The sequence below is a fragment of the Oncorhynchus mykiss genome, chromosome 9, assembly GCF_013265735.2.
Source record: "Oncorhynchus mykiss isolate Arlee chromosome 9, USDA_OmykA_1.1, whole genome shotgun sequence".
NCBI classification, from domain to species: Eukaryota; Metazoa; Chordata; class Actinopteri; order Salmoniformes; family Salmonidae; genus Oncorhynchus; species Oncorhynchus mykiss.
The window spans coordinates 76,178,698-76,198,354 of NC_048573.1; the positions used below are offsets into that span (position 1 = coordinate 76,178,698).

The following is a 19,657-nucleotide window of genomic DNA, read 5'->3' on the forward strand; positions in this document are numbered from 1 at the left end:
TAGTCCACTAGGGACTTTTCTATCGTGTCAGTAACCGATGTACCTACTGTGTGTGTGTGTGTGTGTTTCTGTAACTCTGTGATTGATTAAGTTAGTAAATAAATAATGAAGCCAATTTATGATTCATGATCTATGAGAGGGTTCATGCAGACATCCAAGAGTTTGTGACATTCAGAATATGACTGATGGGGTGATAAATAAGTGACTGTAATCGATAAGATGTGAAAATATCTGAAGTTCATTCAGAAAATAGAAACTCTTTAAACATTTTTCCGTGGTGCCCCGACTTCCTAGTTAATTAAAGTTACATGATTAGTTTAATCGCGTAATTAAATGACACACAGAGAATTGATTTGACAATGTATAGTCTGCATATTTAATGACAGTCAACGCTACGACAATGTGCACCATGAGTCAGCAAGGCTGTCCATACTGTCACACACACACACACACACACACACACACACACACAACTGAAACCTGCAGAACAACAAACGCACAAATTAAGAAAATGACATTATGGCATTATCTACATACCAATATCAATATTCTATGGTGCAGTTAACATAGCCTGAGTTCCTGATCTGTTTGTGCTGTCTTGCCAACTCCCAACTTCCATAACAATGACAGCAAATGGAAATGGCAAGACAGCACAAACAGATCTGGACTCTAGGCTAGGATGGATGACTCAAAACGAGGAAGAACAGTGGGTCATAGGCGTGTCCTTAGACCAGAGCAGGATCCACCAGGCTACATTCTGGGATGTATTCATTAGTCGCACACCGTTGCAAAAACAGTTTTGCAATGGAAAACGATTTGCAACGAGAACAAGTGTTTTCTATTGGACAAATTCCGTTTGGTTCCGTTTGGTTCCGTTTGGTCCCGTTTGGTCCCGTTTGGTTCTGTTTGGTCCCGTTTGGTTCCGTTTGGTTCCGTTTGGTCCCGGTTGGTTTTCTTAGTGAATACACCCTGGTTTAAGCAGCCTGGGATGAACATGAAGAACTGTCATACACACCGTGTACCCGTGCAGGGTCCACCAGGCTCTGACAGTCAAACATAAAAACCTGATTAAACCAGCCTAAGTGCTACTCTCAACCAGGCTATGAAAAGCATTGGGGGCCAGTCAATCATAGACACCAGGCATGTCCCTGGACCAAAGCAGGGTCCACCAGGCTCTCTGAGAGGGGCAGATCTACAGAGAATTCTACAGGAGGCTGGAGTCGCTGACGGGAATGTTTCCCTCCGTGCTGGGGGATAGGCAGCTCCGAGTGGTGGGCCGGCAGCGGCTCAGAGAACAAATAGGGATGGAGCAGGGCCTGAGAGAGAGAGACAGACAGAGAGAGAGACCGACAGAGAGAGAAAGAGAGTTGAGAGAGAGAGGTGGGTGTGAGACAAACTGAACTTCTGTTTCAACCTCTCATTCCTAGCCTGGCCGTCCCAGATCTGTGGCACTAGACATGGACTACAGGAGTTTGGCAAGACAACACAAACAGGTCTGGGACCAGGCTCTCATCTTGTCTTTCAACTACCATAATGGGCTGGCAGACAGTTGAGGACGATAACCAGTTTGAAGCATAGGTGTTCTTATCAATCAATGCAAACAAAAAGCTTCCCTTCTATACAGCTTATTAGAGGTTCTATTCTGTTATTCTAGAACCGTTCAGAGGTTCTATTCTGTTATTCTATAACCGTTCAGAGGTTCTATTCTGTTATTCTAGAACCGTTCAGAGGTTCTATTCTGTTATTCTAGAACCGTTCAGAGGTTCTATTCTGTTATTCTAGAACCGTTCAGAGGTTCTATTGTGTTATTCTAGAACCGTTCAGAGGTTCTATTCTGTTATTCTAGAACCGTTCAGAGGTTCTATTCTGTCATTCTAGAACCGTTCAGAGGTTCTATTCTGTTATTCTAGAACCGTTCAGAGGTTCTATTCTGTTATTCTAGAACCGTTCAGAGGTTCTATTCTGTTATTCTAGAACCGTTCAGAGTTTCTATTGTTATTCTAGAACCGTTCAGAGGTTCTATTCTGTTATTCTAGAACAGTTCAGAGGTTCTATTCTGTTATTCTAGAACCGTTTCTGACCTGTCTGGCGCTGATCCTCTGTTTAGAGGGGTAGACCAGGAACTTGTTGAGCAGGTCCACAGCCTGAGGTGAGGTATCAGGTACTATCTCCTCAAGAGGGATGGCAGGGTTCTCCTTAAAAGTGATCTTATTGTAGTCAGGCAGCTCTGTGATCTCCTGCAGAGAGAGAGAGAGAGAGACAGAGCGAGACAGAGAGAGAGAGAGAGACAGAGAGAGACAGAGAGAGACAGAGAGCCAGAGAGAGACAGAGACAGAGAAAGACAGAGACAGAGAGACAGAGAGAGAGGGAGAGACAGAGAGAGAGACAGAGAGCCAGAGAGACAGAGAAAGACAGAGACAGACAGACAGAGAGAGAGACACAAATTGGCAAAGGCACTAGAACAGTCAGGAGCACCCGGCCTCACCCTACTAGAATCTGAAGTCAAATGTCTACTGTTTGCTGATGATCTGGTGCTCCTGTCACCAACCAAGGAGGTCCTACAGCAGCACGTAGATCTTCTGCACAGATTCTGTCAGACCTGGGCCCTGACAGTAAATCACAGTAAGACAAAAATAATGGTGTTCCAAAAAAGGTCCAGTCGCCAGGACCACAAATATAAATTCCATTTAGACACCGTTGCCCTAGAGCACACAAAAAACTATACATACCTCGGCCTAAACATCAGCGCCACAGGTAATTTCCACAAACTTCCACTCGTCTGAGATCACCAAAATTGTCTCCCACCTCTTCAAAGGGGGAGACACTCTAGACCCAAACTGCTACAGACCTATATCTATCCTACCCTGTCTTTCTAAGGTCTTCGAAAGCCAACAAACAGATTACCGACCATTTTGAATCCCACCATACCTTCTCCGCTATGCAATCTGGTTTCAGAGCTGGTTATGGGTGAACCTCAGCCACGCTCAAGGTCCTAAACGATATCATAACCGCTATCGATAAAAGACAATACTGTGCAGCCGTCTTCATTGACCTGGGCCAAGGCTTTCAACTCTGTCAATCACAACATTCTTATTGGCAGACTCACAGCCTTGGTTTCTCAAATGATTGCTTCGCCTGGTTCACCGACTACTTCTCAGACAGAGTTCAGTGTGTCAAATCGGAGTGCCTGTTGTCCGGACCTCTGGCAGTCTCTATTGGGGTGCCACAGGGTTCAATTCTCAGGCCGACTCTTTTCTCTGTATACATCAATGATGTCACTCTTGCTGCTGGTGATTCTCTGATCCACCTCTACGCAGACGACACCTACCCATGAGAAATTTTAAAATATGTGGACAACTACAAATACCTAGGTGTCTGGTTAGACTGTAAACTCTCCTTCCAGACTCACATTAAGCATTTCCAATCCAAAATTAAATCAAGAATCGGCTTCCTATTTCGCAACAAAGCCTCCTTCACTCATGCTGCCAAACATACCCTCGTAAAACTGACTGTCCTACCGATCCTCGACTTCGGCGATGTCATTTACAAAATAGCCTCCAACCACTACTCAGCAAACTGCATGTAGTCTATCACAGTGCCATCCGTTTTGTCACCAAAACCCCATATACTACCCACCACTGGGACCTGTATGCTCTCGTTGGCTGGCCCTCGCTACATAGTCGTCGCCAGACCCACTGGCTCCAGGTCATCTATAAGTCTTTGCTAGGTAAAGCCCCGCCTCATCTCAGCTCACTGGTCACCATAGCAACACCCACCAGTAGCACGTGCTCCACTGATATATTTCACTGGTCACCCCCAAAGCCAGTTCCTCCTTTGGTCATCTTTCCTTCCAGTTCTCGGCTGGAACAAATTGCAAAAATCACTGCAGCTGGAGACGCATATCTCTCTCACTAACTTTAAGCACCAGCTGTCAGAGCAGCTCACAGAAAACTGCACCTGTACATAGCCCATCTTGTAAATAGCCCATCCAACTATCTCATCCCCATACTGTTATTTATTTTTTTGCTCCTTTGCACCAGAGTATCTCTACTTGTGAAAAAAATAAATATATATATATATATATATATATATATATATATATATATATATATATATATTTTTTTTTTTTTTAAAGCTATGAATGATCTGAGAGACAAGGCAAGAAGGGCATTCTACGCCATCAAAAGGAACATAAATTCAACATACCAATTAGGATCTGGCTAAAAATACTTGAATCAGTCATAGAGCCCATTGCCCTTTATGGTTGTGAGGTTTGGGGTCCGCTCACCAACCAAGACTTCACAAAATGGGACAAACACCACATTGAGACTCTGCATGCAGAATTCCTCTGTGTACAAAGTAAAACACCAAATAATGCATGCAGAGCAGAATTAGGCCGATACCCGCTAATCATCAAAATCCAGAAAATACTTTCAATTCTACAACCACCTAAAAGGAAGTGATTCCCAAACCTTCCATAACAAAGCCATCACCTACAGAGAGATGAACCTGGAGAAGAGTCCCCTAAGCAACCTGGGGCTCTGTTCACAACACAGACAGACCCCACAGAGCCCCAGGACACCAACACAATTAGAACCCAACCAAATCATGAGAAAACAAAAAATATAATTACTTGACACATTGGAAAGAGCAAACAATGCTATTTGGCCCTAAACAGAGAGTACACAGTAGCAGAATACCTGACCACTGTGACTGACCCTAAACAGAGAGTACACAGTAGCAGAATACCTGACCACTGTGACTGGCCCTAAACAGAGAGGACACAGTAGCAGAATACCTGACCACTGTGACTGACCCTAAACAGAGAGTACACAGTGGCAGAATACCTGACCACTGTGACTGACCCTAAACAGAGAGGACACAGTAGCAGAATACCTGACCACTGTGACTGACCCTAAACAGAGAGTACACAGTGGCAGAATACCTGACCACTGTGACTGGCCCTAAACAGAGAGTACACAGTAGCAGAATACCTGACCACTGTGACTGGCCCTAAACAGAGAGGACACAGTAGCAGAATACCTGACCACTGTGACTGGCCCTAAACAGAGAGTACACAGTAGCAGAATACCTGACCACTGTGACTGACCCTAAACAGAGAGTACACAGTGGCAGAATACCTGACCACTGTGACTGACCCTAAACAGAGAGTACACAGTGGCAGAATACCTGACCACTGTGACTGGCCCTAAACAGAGAGTACACAGTGGCAGAATACCTGACCACTGTGACTGACCCTAAACAGAGAGTACACAGTGGCAGAATACCTGACCACTGTGACTGACCCTAAACAGAGAGTACACAGTGGCAGAATACCTGACCACTGTGACTGACCCTAAACAGAGAGTACACAGTGGCAGAATACCTGACCACTGTGACTGACCCTAAACAGAGAGTACACAGTAGCAGAATACCTGACCACGGTGACTGAACCTAAACAGAGAGTACACAGTAGCAGAATACCTGACCACTGTGACTGACCCTAAACAGAGAGTACACAGTGGCAGAATACCTGACCACTGTGACTGACCCTAAACAGAGAGGACACAGTGGCAGAATACCTGACCACTGTGACTGACCCTAAACAGAGAGGACACAGTAGCAGAATACCTGACCACTGTGACTGACCCTAAACAGAGAGTACACAGTAGCAGAATACCTGTCCACTGTGACTGACCCTAAACAGAGAGTACACAGTAGCAGAATACCTGACCACTGTGACTGACCCAAACTTAAGGAAAGCTTTGACTAGTGTCAGGTTCTAATTTTTCCAGAGTAAAAAACTCACGGACACTAGAGAAGCTTAACCAAGTTTAATTCTTCCCAAGTTTAATTCTTCCCAAGTTTAATTCTTCCCAAAGGGTGTCTGTACAGCTGTAATTCAGACAACAAAGACATTTCTTACCATCAAAGGTATATACAGTGGGGCAAAAAGGTATTTAGTCAGCCACCAATTGTGCAAGTTCTCCCACTTAAAAAGATGAGAGAGGCCTGTAATTTTCATCATAGGTACACTTCAACTATGACAGACAAAATGAGGGAAAAAAATTCAGAAGATCACATTGTAGGATTTTTAATGAATTTATTTGCAAATTATGGTGGAAAATAAGTATTTATTACCTAAGTTGTTTTTTGGGGGTATCTGTACTTTACTATTTATATTTCACAACTTTTACTTCACTACATTCCTAAAAAAAAGAATGTACTTTCTACTCAAATACATTTTCCCCGACACCCAAAAGTACTTGTTACATTTTGGATGCTTAGCAGGACAGGAAAACTGTCTAATTCACCCGCTTAAAGAGAAAACCCCTGGTCATCACTACTGCCTCTGATCTGGAGGACTCACTAAACAGAGAACATCCCTGGTCATCCCTACTGCCTCTGATCTGGAGGACTCACTAAACAGAGAACATCCCTGGTCATCCCTACTGCCTCTGATCTGGAGGACTCACTAAACAGAGAACATCCCTGGTCATCCCTACTGCCTCTGATCTGGAGGACTGACTAAACAGAGAACATCCCTGGTCATCACTACTGCCTCTGATCTGGAGGACTCACTAAACAGAGAACATCCCTGGTCATCCCTACTGCCTCTGATCTGGAGGACTCACTAAACAGAGAACATCCCTGGTCATCTCTACTGCCTCTGATCTGGTGGACTCACTAAACAGAGAACATCCCTGGTCATCCCTACTGTCTCTGATCTGGAGGACTCACTAAACAGAGAACATCCCTGGTCATCCCTACTGCCTCTGATCTGGTGGACTCACTAAACAGAGAACATCCCTGGTCATCCCTACTGCCTCTGATCTGGAGGACTCACTAAACAGAGAACATCCCTGGTCATCCCTACTGCCTCTGATCTGGAGGACTCACTAAACATCCCTACTGTCTCTGATCTGGAGGACTCACTAAACATCCCTACTGTCTCTGATCTGGAGGACTCACTAAACATCCCTACTGTCTCTGATCTGGAGGACTCACTAAACATCTCTACTGTCTCTGATCTGGAGGACTCACTAAACAGAGAACATCCCTGGTCATCCCTACTGCCTCTGATCTGGAGGACTCACTAAACAGAGAACATCCCTGGTCATCCCTACTGCCTCTGATCTGGAGGACTGACTAAACAGAGAACATCCCTGGTCATCCCTACTGCCTCTGATCTGGAGGACTCACTAAACAGAGAACATCCCTGGTCATCCCTACTGCCTCTGATCTGGAGGACTGACTAAACAGAGAACATCCCTGGTCATCCCTACTGCCTCTGATCTGGAGGACTCACTAAACAGAGAACATCCCTGGTCATCCCTACTGCCTCTGATCTGGAGGACTGACTAAACAGAGAACATCCCTGGTCATCCCTACTGCCTCTGATCTGGAGGACTCACTAAACAGAGAACATCCCTGGTCATCCCTACTGCCTCTGATCTGGAGGACTCACTAAACAGAGAACATCCCTGGTCATCCCTACTGCCTCTGATCTGTAGGACTCACTAAACAGAGAACATCCCTGGTCATCCCTACTGCCTCTGATCTGGAGGACTGACTAAACAGAGAACATCCCTGGTCATCCCTACTGCCTCTGATCTGATGGACTCACTAAACAGAGAACATCCCTGGTCATCCCTACTGCCTCTGATCTGGAGGACTCACTAAACAGAGAACATCCCTGGTCATCCCTACTGCCTCTGATCTGGAGGACTCACTAAACATCCCTACTGTCTCTGATCTGGAGGACTCACTAAACATCCCTACTGTCTCTGATCTGGAGGACTCACTAAACATCCCTACTGTCTCTGATCTGGAGGACTCACTAAACATCTCTACTGTCTCTGATCTGGAGGACTCACTAAACAGAGAACATCCCTGGTCATCCCTACTGCCTCTGATCTGGAGGACTGACTAAACAGAGAACATCCCTGGTCATCCCTACTGCCTCTGATCTGGAGGACTCACTAAACAGAGAACATCCCTGGTCATCCCTACTGCCTCTGATCTGGAGGACTGACTAAACAGAGAACATCCCTGGTCATCCCTACTGCCTCTGATCTGGAGGACTCACTAAACAGAGAACATCCCTGGTCATCCCTACTGTCTCTGATCTGGAGGACTCACTAAACAGAGAACATCCCTGGTCATCCCTACTGCCTCTGATCTGTAGGACTCACTAAACAGAGAACATCCCTGGTCATCCCTACTGCCTCTGATCTGGAGGACTCACTAAACAGAGAACATCCCTGGTCATCCCTACTGCCTCTGATCTGGAGGACTCACTAAACATCCCTACTGTCTCTGATCTGGAGGACTCACTAAACATCCCTACTGTCTCTGATCTGGAGGACTCACTAAACATCCCTACTGTCTCTGATCTGGAGGACTCACTAAACATCTCTACTGTCTCTGATCTGGAGGACTCACTAAACAGAGAACATCCCTGGTCATCCCTACTGCCTCTGATCTGGAGGACTCACTAAACAGAGAACATCCCTGGTCATCCCTACTGCCTCTGATCTGGAGGACTGACTAAACAGAGAACATCCCTGGTCATCCCTACTGCCTCTGATCTGGAGGACTCACTAAACAGAGAACATCCCTGGTCATCCCTACTGCCTCTGATCTGGAGGACTGACTAAACAGAGAACATCCCTGGTCATCCCTACTGCCTCTGATCTGGAGGACTCACTAAACAGAGAACATCCCTGGTCATCCCTACTGCCTCTGATCTGGAGGACTGACTAAACAGAGAACATCCCTGGTCATCCCTACTGCCTCTGATCTGGAGGACTCACTAAACAGAGAACATCCCTGGTCATCCCTACTGCCTCTGATCTGGAGGACTCACTAAACAGAGAACATCCCTGGTCATCCCTACTGCCTCTGATCTGTAGGACTCACTAAACAGAGAACATCCCTGGTCATCCCTACTGCCTCTGATCTGGAGGACTGACTAAACAGAGAACATCCCTGGTCATCCCTACTGCCTCTGATCTGATGGACTCACTAAACAGAGAACATCCCTGGTCATCCCTACTGCCTCTGATCTGGAGGACTCACTAAACAGAGAACATCCCTGGTCATCCCTACTGTCTCTGATCTGGAGGACTCACTAAACAGAGAACATCCCTGGTCATCCCTACTGCCTCTGATCTGGTGGACTCACTAAACAGAGAACATCCCTGGTCATCCCTACTGCCTCTGATCTGGAGGACTCACTAAACAGAGAACATCCCTGGTCATCCCTACTGTCTCTGATCTGGAGGACTCACTAAACAGAGAACATCCCTGGTCATCCCTACTGCCTCTGATCTGGTGGACTCACTAAACAGAGAACATCCCTGGTCATCTCTACTGCCTCTGATCTGGAGGACTCACTAAACAGAGAACATCCCTGGTCATCCCTACTGCCTCTGATCTGGAGGACTCACTAAACATCCCTACTGTCTCTGATCTGGAGGACTCACTAAACATCCCTACTGTCTCTGATCTGGAGGACTCACTAAACATCCCTACTGTCTCTGATCTGGAGGACTCACTAAACATCTCTACTGTCTCTGATCTGGAGGACTCACTAAACAGAGAACATCCCTGGTCATCCCTACTGCCTCTGATCTGGAGGACTCACTAAACAGAGAACATCCCTGGTCATCCCTACTGCCTCTGATCTGGAGGACTGACTAAACAGAGAACATCCCTGGTCATCCCTACTGCCTCTGATCTGGAGGACTCACTAAACAGAGAACATCCCTGGTCATCCCTACTGCCTCTGATCTGGAGGACTGACTAAACAGAGAACATCCCTGGTCATCCCTACTGCCTCTGATCTGGAGGACTCACTAAACAGAGAACATCCCTGGTCATCCCTACTGCCTCTGATCTGGAGGACTGACTAAACAGAGAACATCCCTGGTCATCCCTACTGCCTCTGATCTGGAGGACTCACTAAACAGAGAACATCCCTGGTCATCCCTACTGCCTCTGATCTGGAGGACTCACTAAACAGAGAACATCCCTGGTCATCCCTACTGCCTCTGATCTGTAGGACTCACTAAACAGAGAACATCCCTGGTCATCCCTACTGCCTCTGATCTGGAGGACTGACTAAACAGAGAACATCCCTGGTCATCCCTACTGCCTCTGATCTGATGGACTCACAAAACAGAGAACATCCCTGGTCATCCCTACTGCCTCTGATCTGGAGGACTCACTAAACAGAGAACATCCCTGGTCATCTCTACTGCCTCTGATTTGGAGGACTCACTAAACAGAGAACATCCCTGGTCATCCCTACTGCCTCTGATCTGGAGGACTCACTAAACAGAGAACATCCCTGGTCATCCCTACTGTCTCTGATCTGGAGGACTCACTAAACAGAGAACATCCCTGGTCATCCCTACTGCCTCTGATCTGGTGGACTCACTAAACAGAGAACATCCCTGGTCATCCCTACTGCCTCTGATCTGGAGGACTCACTAAACAGAGAACATCCCTGGTCATCCCTACTGCCTCTGATCTGGAGGACTCACTAAACATCCCTACTGTCTCTGATCTGGAGGACTCACTAAACATCCCTACTGTCTCTGATCTGGAGGACTCACTAAACATCTCTACTGTCTCTGATCTGGAGGACTCACTAAACAGAGAACATCCCTGGTCATCCCTACTGCCTCTGATCTGGAGGACTCACTAAACAGAGAACATCCCTGGTCATCCCTACTGCCTCTGATCTGGAGGACTGACTAAACAGAGAACATCCCTGGTCATCCCTACTGCCTCTGATCTGGAGGACTCACTAAACAGAGAACATCCCTGGTCATCCCTACTGCCTCTGATCTGGAGGACTGACTAAACAGAGAACATCCCTGGTCATCCCTACTGCCTCTGATCTGGAGGACTCACTAAACAGAGAACATCCCTGGTCATCCCTACTGCCTCTGATCTGGAGGACTGACTAAACAGAGAACATCCCTGGTCATCCCTACTGCCTCTGATCTGGAGGACTCACTAAACAGAGAACATCCCTGGTCATCCCTACTGCCTCTGATCTGATGGACTCACTAAACAGAGAACATCCCTGGTCATCCCTACTGCCTCTGATCTGGAGGACTCACTAAACAGAGAACATCCCTGGTCATCTCTACTGCCTCTGATTTGGAGGACTCACTAAACAGAGAACATCCCTGGTCATCCCTACTGCCTCTGATCTGGAGGACTCACTAAACAGAGAACATCCCTGGTCATCCCTACTGCCTCTGGTCTGGAGGACTCACTAAACAGAGAATATCCCTGGTCATCCCTACTGCCTCTGATCTGGAGGACTCACTAAACAGAGAACATCCCTGGTCATCCCTACTGCCTCTGATCTGGAGGACTCACTAAACAGAGAACATCCCTGGTCATCCCTACTGCCTCTGATCTGGAGGACTCACTAAACAGAGAACATCCCTGGTCATCCCTACTGCCTCTGATCTGGAGGACTCACTAAACAGAGAACATCCCTGTTCATCCCTACTGCCTCTGATCTGGAGGACTCACTAAACAGAGAACATCCCTGGTCATCCCTACTGTCTCTGATCTGGAGGACTCACTAAACAGAGAACATCCCTGTTCATCCCTACTGCCTCTGATCTGGAGGACTCACTAAACAGAGAACATCCCTGTTCATCCCTACTGCCTCTGATCTGGAGGACTCACTAAACAGAGAACATCCCTGGTCATCCCTACTGCCTCTGATCTGGAGGACTCACTAAACATCCCTACTGTCTCTGATCTGGTGGACTCACTAAACAGAGAACATCCCTGTTCATCCCTACTGTCTCTGATCTGGAGGACTCACTAAGCTTTGTTTGTAAATTATGTCTGAGTGCTGGAGTGTACCCCTGGCTATCTGTAAATGTAAAAAATTTAATAAAAACAAAATATTGTTTTTTTTTTCAATAAACATTGTACTGGCTGGTTTGCATGATATAAGGAATTTGAAATTATGAATACTTAAGTATATTTGAGCAATTCCATGTACTTTTGAAACTTAAGTATATTTAAAACCAAATACTTTTAGATTTTTACTCAAGTAGTATTTTACTGAGTGACTTTCACTTTTCCTTGAGTCATTTTCTACTAAGGTATCTTTACTTTTACTACAGTAGGACAATTGAGTACTTTTTTCCACCCCTGCTACCTAATATACAGTAGAATATCCCTCAAATTGTGTGTATGGACAGATGGACAGAGAGCAGATGGACAGAGAGCAGATGGACAGATGGACAGAGAGCAGATGGACAGAGAGCAGATGGACAGAGAGCAGATGGACAGATGAACAGAGAGCAGATGGACAGAGAGCAGATGGACAGAGAGCAGATGGACAGAGAGCAGATGAACAGATGGACAGAGAGCAGTCTCACCGGCCACATGCGCTGGTTAGGTGTCCCCAGGACTCGGAGAACACAGCACAACTGTTCTATGTCATTCTCTCCAGGGAACAGAGGGGAGTTATTCAGAAGTTCCCCAAAGATACATCCCACTGCCCTGTGGACAGGAGAGACTGGGGTTAGATATATCAGTAGAGACTGGGGTTAGATATATCAGTAGAGACTGGGGTTAAATACATCAGTAGAGACTGGGGTTAGATACATCAGCAGAGACTGGGGTTAGATATATCAGCAGAGACTGGGGTTAGATACATCAGCAGAGACTGGGGTCAGATACATCAGCAGAGACTGGGGTCAGATACATCAGCAGAGACTGGGGTTAGATACATCAGCAGAGACTGGGGTTAGATACATCAGCAGAGACTGGGGTTAGATACATCAGGAGAGACTGGGGTTAGATACATCAGGAGAGACTGGGGTTAGATACATCAGCAGAGACTGGGGTTAGATACATCAGGAGAGACTGGGGTTAGATACATCAGGAGAGACTGGGGTTAGATACATCAGGAGAGACTGGGGTTAGATACATCAGCAGAGACTGGGGTTAGATACATCAGCAGAGACTGGGGTTAGACACATCAGCAGAGACTGGGGTTAGATACATCAGTAGAGACTGGGGTTAGACACATCAGGAGAGACTGGGGTTAGACACATCAGGAGAGACTGGGGTTAGACACATCAGCAGAGACTGGGGTTAGATACATCAGTATAGACTGGGGTTAGACACATCAGGAGAGACTGGGGTTAGATACATCAGTAGAGACTGGGGTTAGACACATCAGGAGAGACTGGGGTTAGATACATCAGGAGAAACTTATCATTACTGCCATCTGCTCTACAGGAAACACCTTATCATTACTGCCATCTGCTCTACAGGAAACACCTTATCATTACTGCCATCTGCTCTACAGGAAACACCTTATCATTACTGCCATCTGCTCTACAGGAAACACCTTATCATTACTGCCATCTGCTCTACAGGAAACACCTTATCATTACTGCCATCTGATCTACAGGAAACACCTTATCATTACTGCCATCTGCTCTACAGGAAACACCTTATCATTACTGCCATCTGCTCTACAGGAAACACCTTATCATTACTCTCATCTGCTCTACAGGAAACACCTTATCATTACTGCCATCTGATCTACAGGAAACACCTTATCATTACTGCCATCTGATCTACAGGAAACACCTTATCATTACTGCCATCTGCTCTACAGGAAACACCTTATCATTACTGCCATCTGCTCTACAGGAAACACCTTATCATTACTCTCATCTGCTCTACAGGAAACACCTTATCATTACTGCCATCTGCTCTACAGGAAACACCTTATCATTACTGCCATCTGCTCTACAGGAAACACCTTATCATTACTGCCATCTGCTCTACAGGAAACACCTTATCATTACTGCCATCTGCTCTACAGGAAACACCTTATCATTACTGCCATCTGCTCTACAGGAAACACCTTATCATTACTGCCATCTGATCTACAGGAAACACCTTATCATTACTGCCATCTGCTCTACAGGAAACACCTTATCATTACTCCCATCTGCTCTACAGGAAACACCTTATCATTACTGCCATCTGCTCTACAGGAAACACCTTATCATTACTCCCATCTGCTATACTGTTGTATACAGTAGATAACAAATGGCTGATTTACTGAGCTGCCTCTTTACACATTATCACTGACCTGTTATTATAGGATTCGATATCAAATGAAAGCATCAAATCAATTAATCTGTTTGATTGATTGATTGATTCATTAAGTAATGAATTAAATCAATCAGCGACAGGAGAAACGGAATCCTCTTACCAGAGATCTACACCTTCGTCGTATTTTCTTGCCCCATAGAGCAGTTCTGGTGCTCGATACCACCTGAAAACACACAGAGCGTGATCACTATTGGCTCCTATTAATACCCACATGGGGTGGACGAGCTGGAGAAGACTGCTCTGAACAGAGTGCGGTGGAGGGGAGGCGTCGGGGGCGTAAGTAAGTAATGATTTCCTCTGCTGAGACGTGTTTACACAGGCAGCCCAATTATGATTTTTTTTTTTTTTTTCACCTATTTTTTTAAATATTTTTGACCAATCAGATCAGCTGTGAAAAAGACGACGATGTGAAAAGTACTGATGTTATTGGTCAGAAGTCCAATTAGTTGGAAAAAAAGGATCACAGCCCCATGTAAGCCTGCAGTGAACGGGGCAAACCGGTTTGTGTTGGTATGCAGTGAACGGGGCAAACCGGTTTGTGTAAGCCTGCAGTGAACGGGGCAAACCGGTTTGTGTTGGTATGCAGTGAACGGGGCAAACCGGTTTGTGTAAGCCTGCAGTGAACGGGGCAAACCGGTTTGTGTTGGTATGCAGTGAACGGGGCAAACCGGTTTGTGTAAGCCTGCAGTGAACGGGGCAAACCGGTTTGTGTTGGTATGCAGTGAACGGGGCAAACCGGTTTGTGTAAGCCTGCAGTGAACGGGGCAAACCGGTTTGTGTTGGTATGCAGTGAACGGGGCAAACCGGTTTGTGTTGGTATGCAGTGAACGGGGCAAACCGGTTTGTGTAAGCCTGCAGTGAACGGGGCAAACCGGTTTGTGTTGGTATGCAGTGAACGGGGCAAACCGGTTTGTGTAAGCCTGCAGTGAACGGGGCAAACCGGTTTGTGTTGGTACAGTGCCTTGCGAAAGTATTCGGCCCCCTTGAACTTTGCGACCTTTTGCCACATTTCAGGCTTCAAACATAAAGATATAAAACTGTATTTTTTTGTGAAGAATCAACAACAAATGGGACACAATCATGAAGTGGAACGACATTTATTGGATATTTCAAACTTTTTTAACAAATCAAAAACTGAAAAATTGGGCGTGCAAAATTATTCAGCCCCCTTAAGTTTTAATACTTTGTAGCGCCACCTTTTGCTGCGATTACAGCTGTAAGTCGCTTGGGGTATGTCTCTATCAGTTTTGCACATCAAGAGACTGACATTATTTGCCATTCCTCCTTGCAAAACAGCTCGAGCTCAGTGAGGTTGGATGGAGAGCATTTGTGAACAGCAGTTTTCAGTTCTTTCCACAGATTCTCGATTGGATTCAGGTCTGGACTTTGACTTGGCCATTCTAACACCTGGATATGTTTATTTTTGAACCATTCCATTGTAGATTTTGCTTTATGTTTTGGATCATTGTCTTGTTGGAAGACAAATCTCCGTCCCAGTCTCAGGTCTTTTGCAGACTCCATCAGGTTTTCTTCCAGAATGGTCCTGTATTTGGATCCATCCATCTTCCCATCAATTTTAACCATCTTCCCTGTCCCTGCTGAAGAAAAGCAGGCCCAAACCATGATGCTGCCACCACCATGTTTTACAGTGGGGATGGTGTGTTCAGCTGTGTTGCTTTTACGCCAAACATAACGTTTTGCATTGTTGCCAAAAAGTTCAATTTTGGTTTCATCTGACCAGAGCACCTTCTTCCACATGTTTGGTGTGTCTCCCAGGTGGCTTGTGGCAAACTTTAAACGACACTTTTTATGGATATCTTTAAGAAATGGCTTTCTTCTTGCCACTCTTCCATAAAGGCCAGATTTGTGCAATATACGACTGATTGTTGTCCTATGGACAGAGTCTCCCACCTCAGCTGTAGATCTCTGCAGTTCATCCAGAGTGATCATGGGCCTCTTGGCTGCATCTCTTATCAGTCTTCTCCTTGTATGAGCTGAAAGTTTAGAGGGACGGCCAAGTCTTGGTAGATTTGCAGTGGTCTGATACTCCTTCCATTTCAATATTATGGCTTGCACAGTGCTCCTTGGGATGTTTAAAGCTTGGGAAATCTTTTTTTATCCAAATCCGGCTTTAAACTTCTTCACAACAGTATCTCGGACCTGCCTGGTGTGTTCCTTGTTCTTCATGATGCTCTCTGCGCTTTTAACAGACCTCTGAGACTATCACAGTGCAGGTGCATTTATACGGAGACTTGATTACAAACAGGTGGATTGTATTTATCATCATTAGTCATTTAGGTCAACATTGGATCATTCAGAGATCCTCACTGAACTTCTGGAGAGAGTTTGCTGCACTGAAAGTAAAGGGGCTGAATAATTTTGCACGCCCAATTTTTCAGTTTTTGATTTGTTAAAAAAGTTTGAAATATCCAATAAATGTCGTTCCACTTCATGATTGTGTCCCACTTGTTGTTGATTCTTCACAAAAAAATACAGTTTTATATCTTTATGTTTGAAGCTTGAAATGTGGCAAAAGGTAGCAAAGTTCAAGGGGGCCGAATACTTTCGCAAGGCACTGTATGCAGTGAACGGGGCAAACCGGTTTGTGTTGGTATGCAGTGAACGGGGCAAACCGGTTTGTGTTGGTATGCAGTGAACGGGGCAAACCGGTTTGTGTTGGTATGCAGTGAACGGGGCAAACCGGTTTGTGTTGGTATGCAGGGTACCTGGTGGCCACCTGATGACTGTAGAGATGCTCTCCGTCGTTGTTGAAAAGTCTGGCCAGGCCAAAGTCTGCTATCTTCAGATGACCTGTAGAGCTGATGAGCAGGTTGGCTGGTTTCAGATCCTGCAGAGAGAGAAAAACACAACACCTTATGATATAGCTTATAACCAGGGAACCACGCAGACACAATGTGTGAATGTGTGTGTGTGTGTGTGTGTGTGTGTGTGTGTGTGTTATAAGGACGTGAGTGACGTCACATTGTGTGTGTGTGTGTGTGTGTGTGTTATAAGGACGTGAGTGACATTGTGTGTGTGTGTGTGTGTGTGTGTGTGTGTGTGTGTGTGTCTCACTCTGTGCATGATGGAGTTCTCGTGGCAGAAGGCAACCCCTTTGAGCAGCATCATCATGTAACCTTTGACATGTGACTCGGTGAGAGGCCTCTGAGAGTTCCTGATGACCTCAGAGAGGTCCGAGAGCATGTACTCAAACACCAAGACGAACCCTGTACCATGGGGAAACACGTCCTTGAGCTTCACCACCTACAACACATGGGGATGGAAGGAACGTGTTTCTCAAGAGTAGCCGTGTGCAACCTCACGGATAGCGCTGGCTTGTTATCCGTCAGAGGGGGTGTACAAGTGCAATTACAAAATAAACTTGGGAAACATTCTGAGAGTTAGGCTATATCAATTATATATATATATATTTTAATGTAACCTTTATTTATCTAGGCAAGTCAGTTAAGAACAAATTCTTATTTATAATGACGGCCTACTCCGGCCAAACCCGAATGACGCTGGGCCAATTGTGCGCCGCCCTATGGGACTCCCAATCACGGCCGGATGTGATATAGCCTGGATTCGAACCGGGGCCTGTAGTGACGCCTCTTGCATTGAGATGTAGTGCCTAAGACCGCTCGGGATAACTCACATATTGGTTGTCTTCAATCTCCTGTAAAGCCTTGATCTCTCTGAGGGCTTGGTTGGGGATCCCATCCTCCAACTTTCTCAGAGCTACTTTCTTCAGAGCCACAGTCTCTCCAGTCTAAATGACAACAGAAAAGGGCATACTTTTTTCAGAGCCACAGTCTCTCCAGTCTAAATGACAACAGAAAAGGGCATACTTTCTTCAGAGCCACAGTCTCTCCAGTCTAAATGACAACAGAAAAGAGCATACTTTCTTCAGAGCCACAGTCTCTCCAGTCTAAATGACAACAGAAAAGAGCATACTTTCTTCAGAGCCACAGTCTCTCCAGTCTAAATGACAACAGAAAAGGGCATACTTTTTTCAGAGCCACAGTCTCTCCAGTCTAAATGACAACAGAAAAGAGCATACTTTCTTCAGAGCCACAGTCTCTCCAGTCTAAATGACAACAGAAAAGAGCATACTTTCTTCAGAGCCACAGTCTCTCCAGTCTAAATGACAACAGAAAAGAGCATACTTTCTTCAGAGCCACAGTCTCTCCAGTCTAAATGACAACAGAAAAGAGCATACTTTCTTCAGAGCCACAGTCTCTCCAGTCTAAATGACAACAGAAAAGAGCATACTTTCTTCAGAGCCACAGTCTCTCCAGTCTAAATGACAACAGAAAAGAGCATACTTTCTTCAGAGCCACAGTCTCTCCAGTCTAAATGACAACAGAAAAGAGCATACTTTCTTCAGAGCCACAGTCTCTCCAGTCTAAATGACAACAGAAAAGAGCATACTTTCTTCAGAGCCACAGTCTCTCCAGTCTACATGACAACAGAAAATGGCATACCGTAAAGACACTGCTTGAAAATGTTATATTACTTGACTGTCTGCTTGCCAAACAGGGTGGGTATCATGTAATAACTATAATAACTAGGCATCAACTCATCACATAGCTTACTCTTAATGTTTACAAAGTTATTTACATGTTTTTTTTTAAATATATTCCTGTTCGGGAATATTTCACAAATTATACCCACCCAGCCAAAGAAGAGCTAACTATCTACAGTAGACATCTAACGTTAGTTATCTAGCTGAGTAAATGAGTCAAATAAACAGATTTGAATTCATACCTCGATATGTTTTGCTTTGAAAACAATGCCGTGGGCTCCTTCTCCTATTCTACCTAAAATACTATACTGATCCATGGTAAATTACAGAAGAAGGTTAACGTTAGCTAAACTCTCTTGTTGATTAAAACGCCTGGCTTTTTCAACCAAATGTTTTTTATAAATAAAAAAACGTAAGTAAGAACATCTACAAATGTCTGGTATATCTAATACATCGTGTAATACAGTAAACTAGCTATCAATGTAGAGCATAGTTTTTATCTCCCTAGTAATAAATGCTAGGTGACGGTTTTTACATTGACGACAGTGTTGTTATCACGTGACCATAATGGCAGCCTGCAATGGTCTGCTGCGGAAGACAGGGGGCGCTGTTGTATCGGCATCAGTGTTCTAGCTTCTACCTGATGGGAAAAAATATTTGCTTGAACTGATTTCATTGTACGTACAGCACAGGAGGTTGGTGGCACCTTAATTAGGGAGGACGGGGCTCGTGGTAATGACTGGAGTGAGTGGACTCAGTGGAATGGTATCAAATATATTAAACACATGGGATTACAGGTGTCCGATGCTATTCCATTTGCTTCCTTTTTGGCCATTATTATGAGCCGTTCTCCCCTCAGCAGTACATGGCCATGATGTTCAAAAGTTCATAGGTGACCAGCAGGGTCAGATTCTAATAATCGCAGTGGTTGTCGAGGGTGCAACAGGT

At 45.3% G+C, this 19,657-nt stretch overlaps 1 protein-coding gene across 1 annotated transcript; it reads right to left on the reverse strand.

Annotated features, from left to right (window-relative positions):
* Window positions 1-341: 341 nt before the first annotated feature.
* cdk20 (cyclin-dependent kinase 20) lies at window positions 342-19,269 on the reverse strand. The gene is made up of 8 exons (XM_036989068.1): window positions 18,952-19,269; window positions 17,840-17,953; window positions 17,260-17,448; window positions 16,911-17,032; window positions 14,285-14,347; window positions 12,426-12,549; window positions 2,082-2,237; window positions 342-1,316 (listed from the first exon to the last, which is right to left on the reverse strand). Exons 1-8 carry the CDS (start codon window positions 19,024-19,026, stop codon window positions 1,128-1,130), a joined length of 1,032 nt encoding a protein of 343 aa, XP_036844963.1. The 5' UTR covers window positions 19,027-19,269; the 3' UTR covers window positions 342-1,127.
* Window positions 19,270-19,657: the final 388 nt, after the last annotated feature.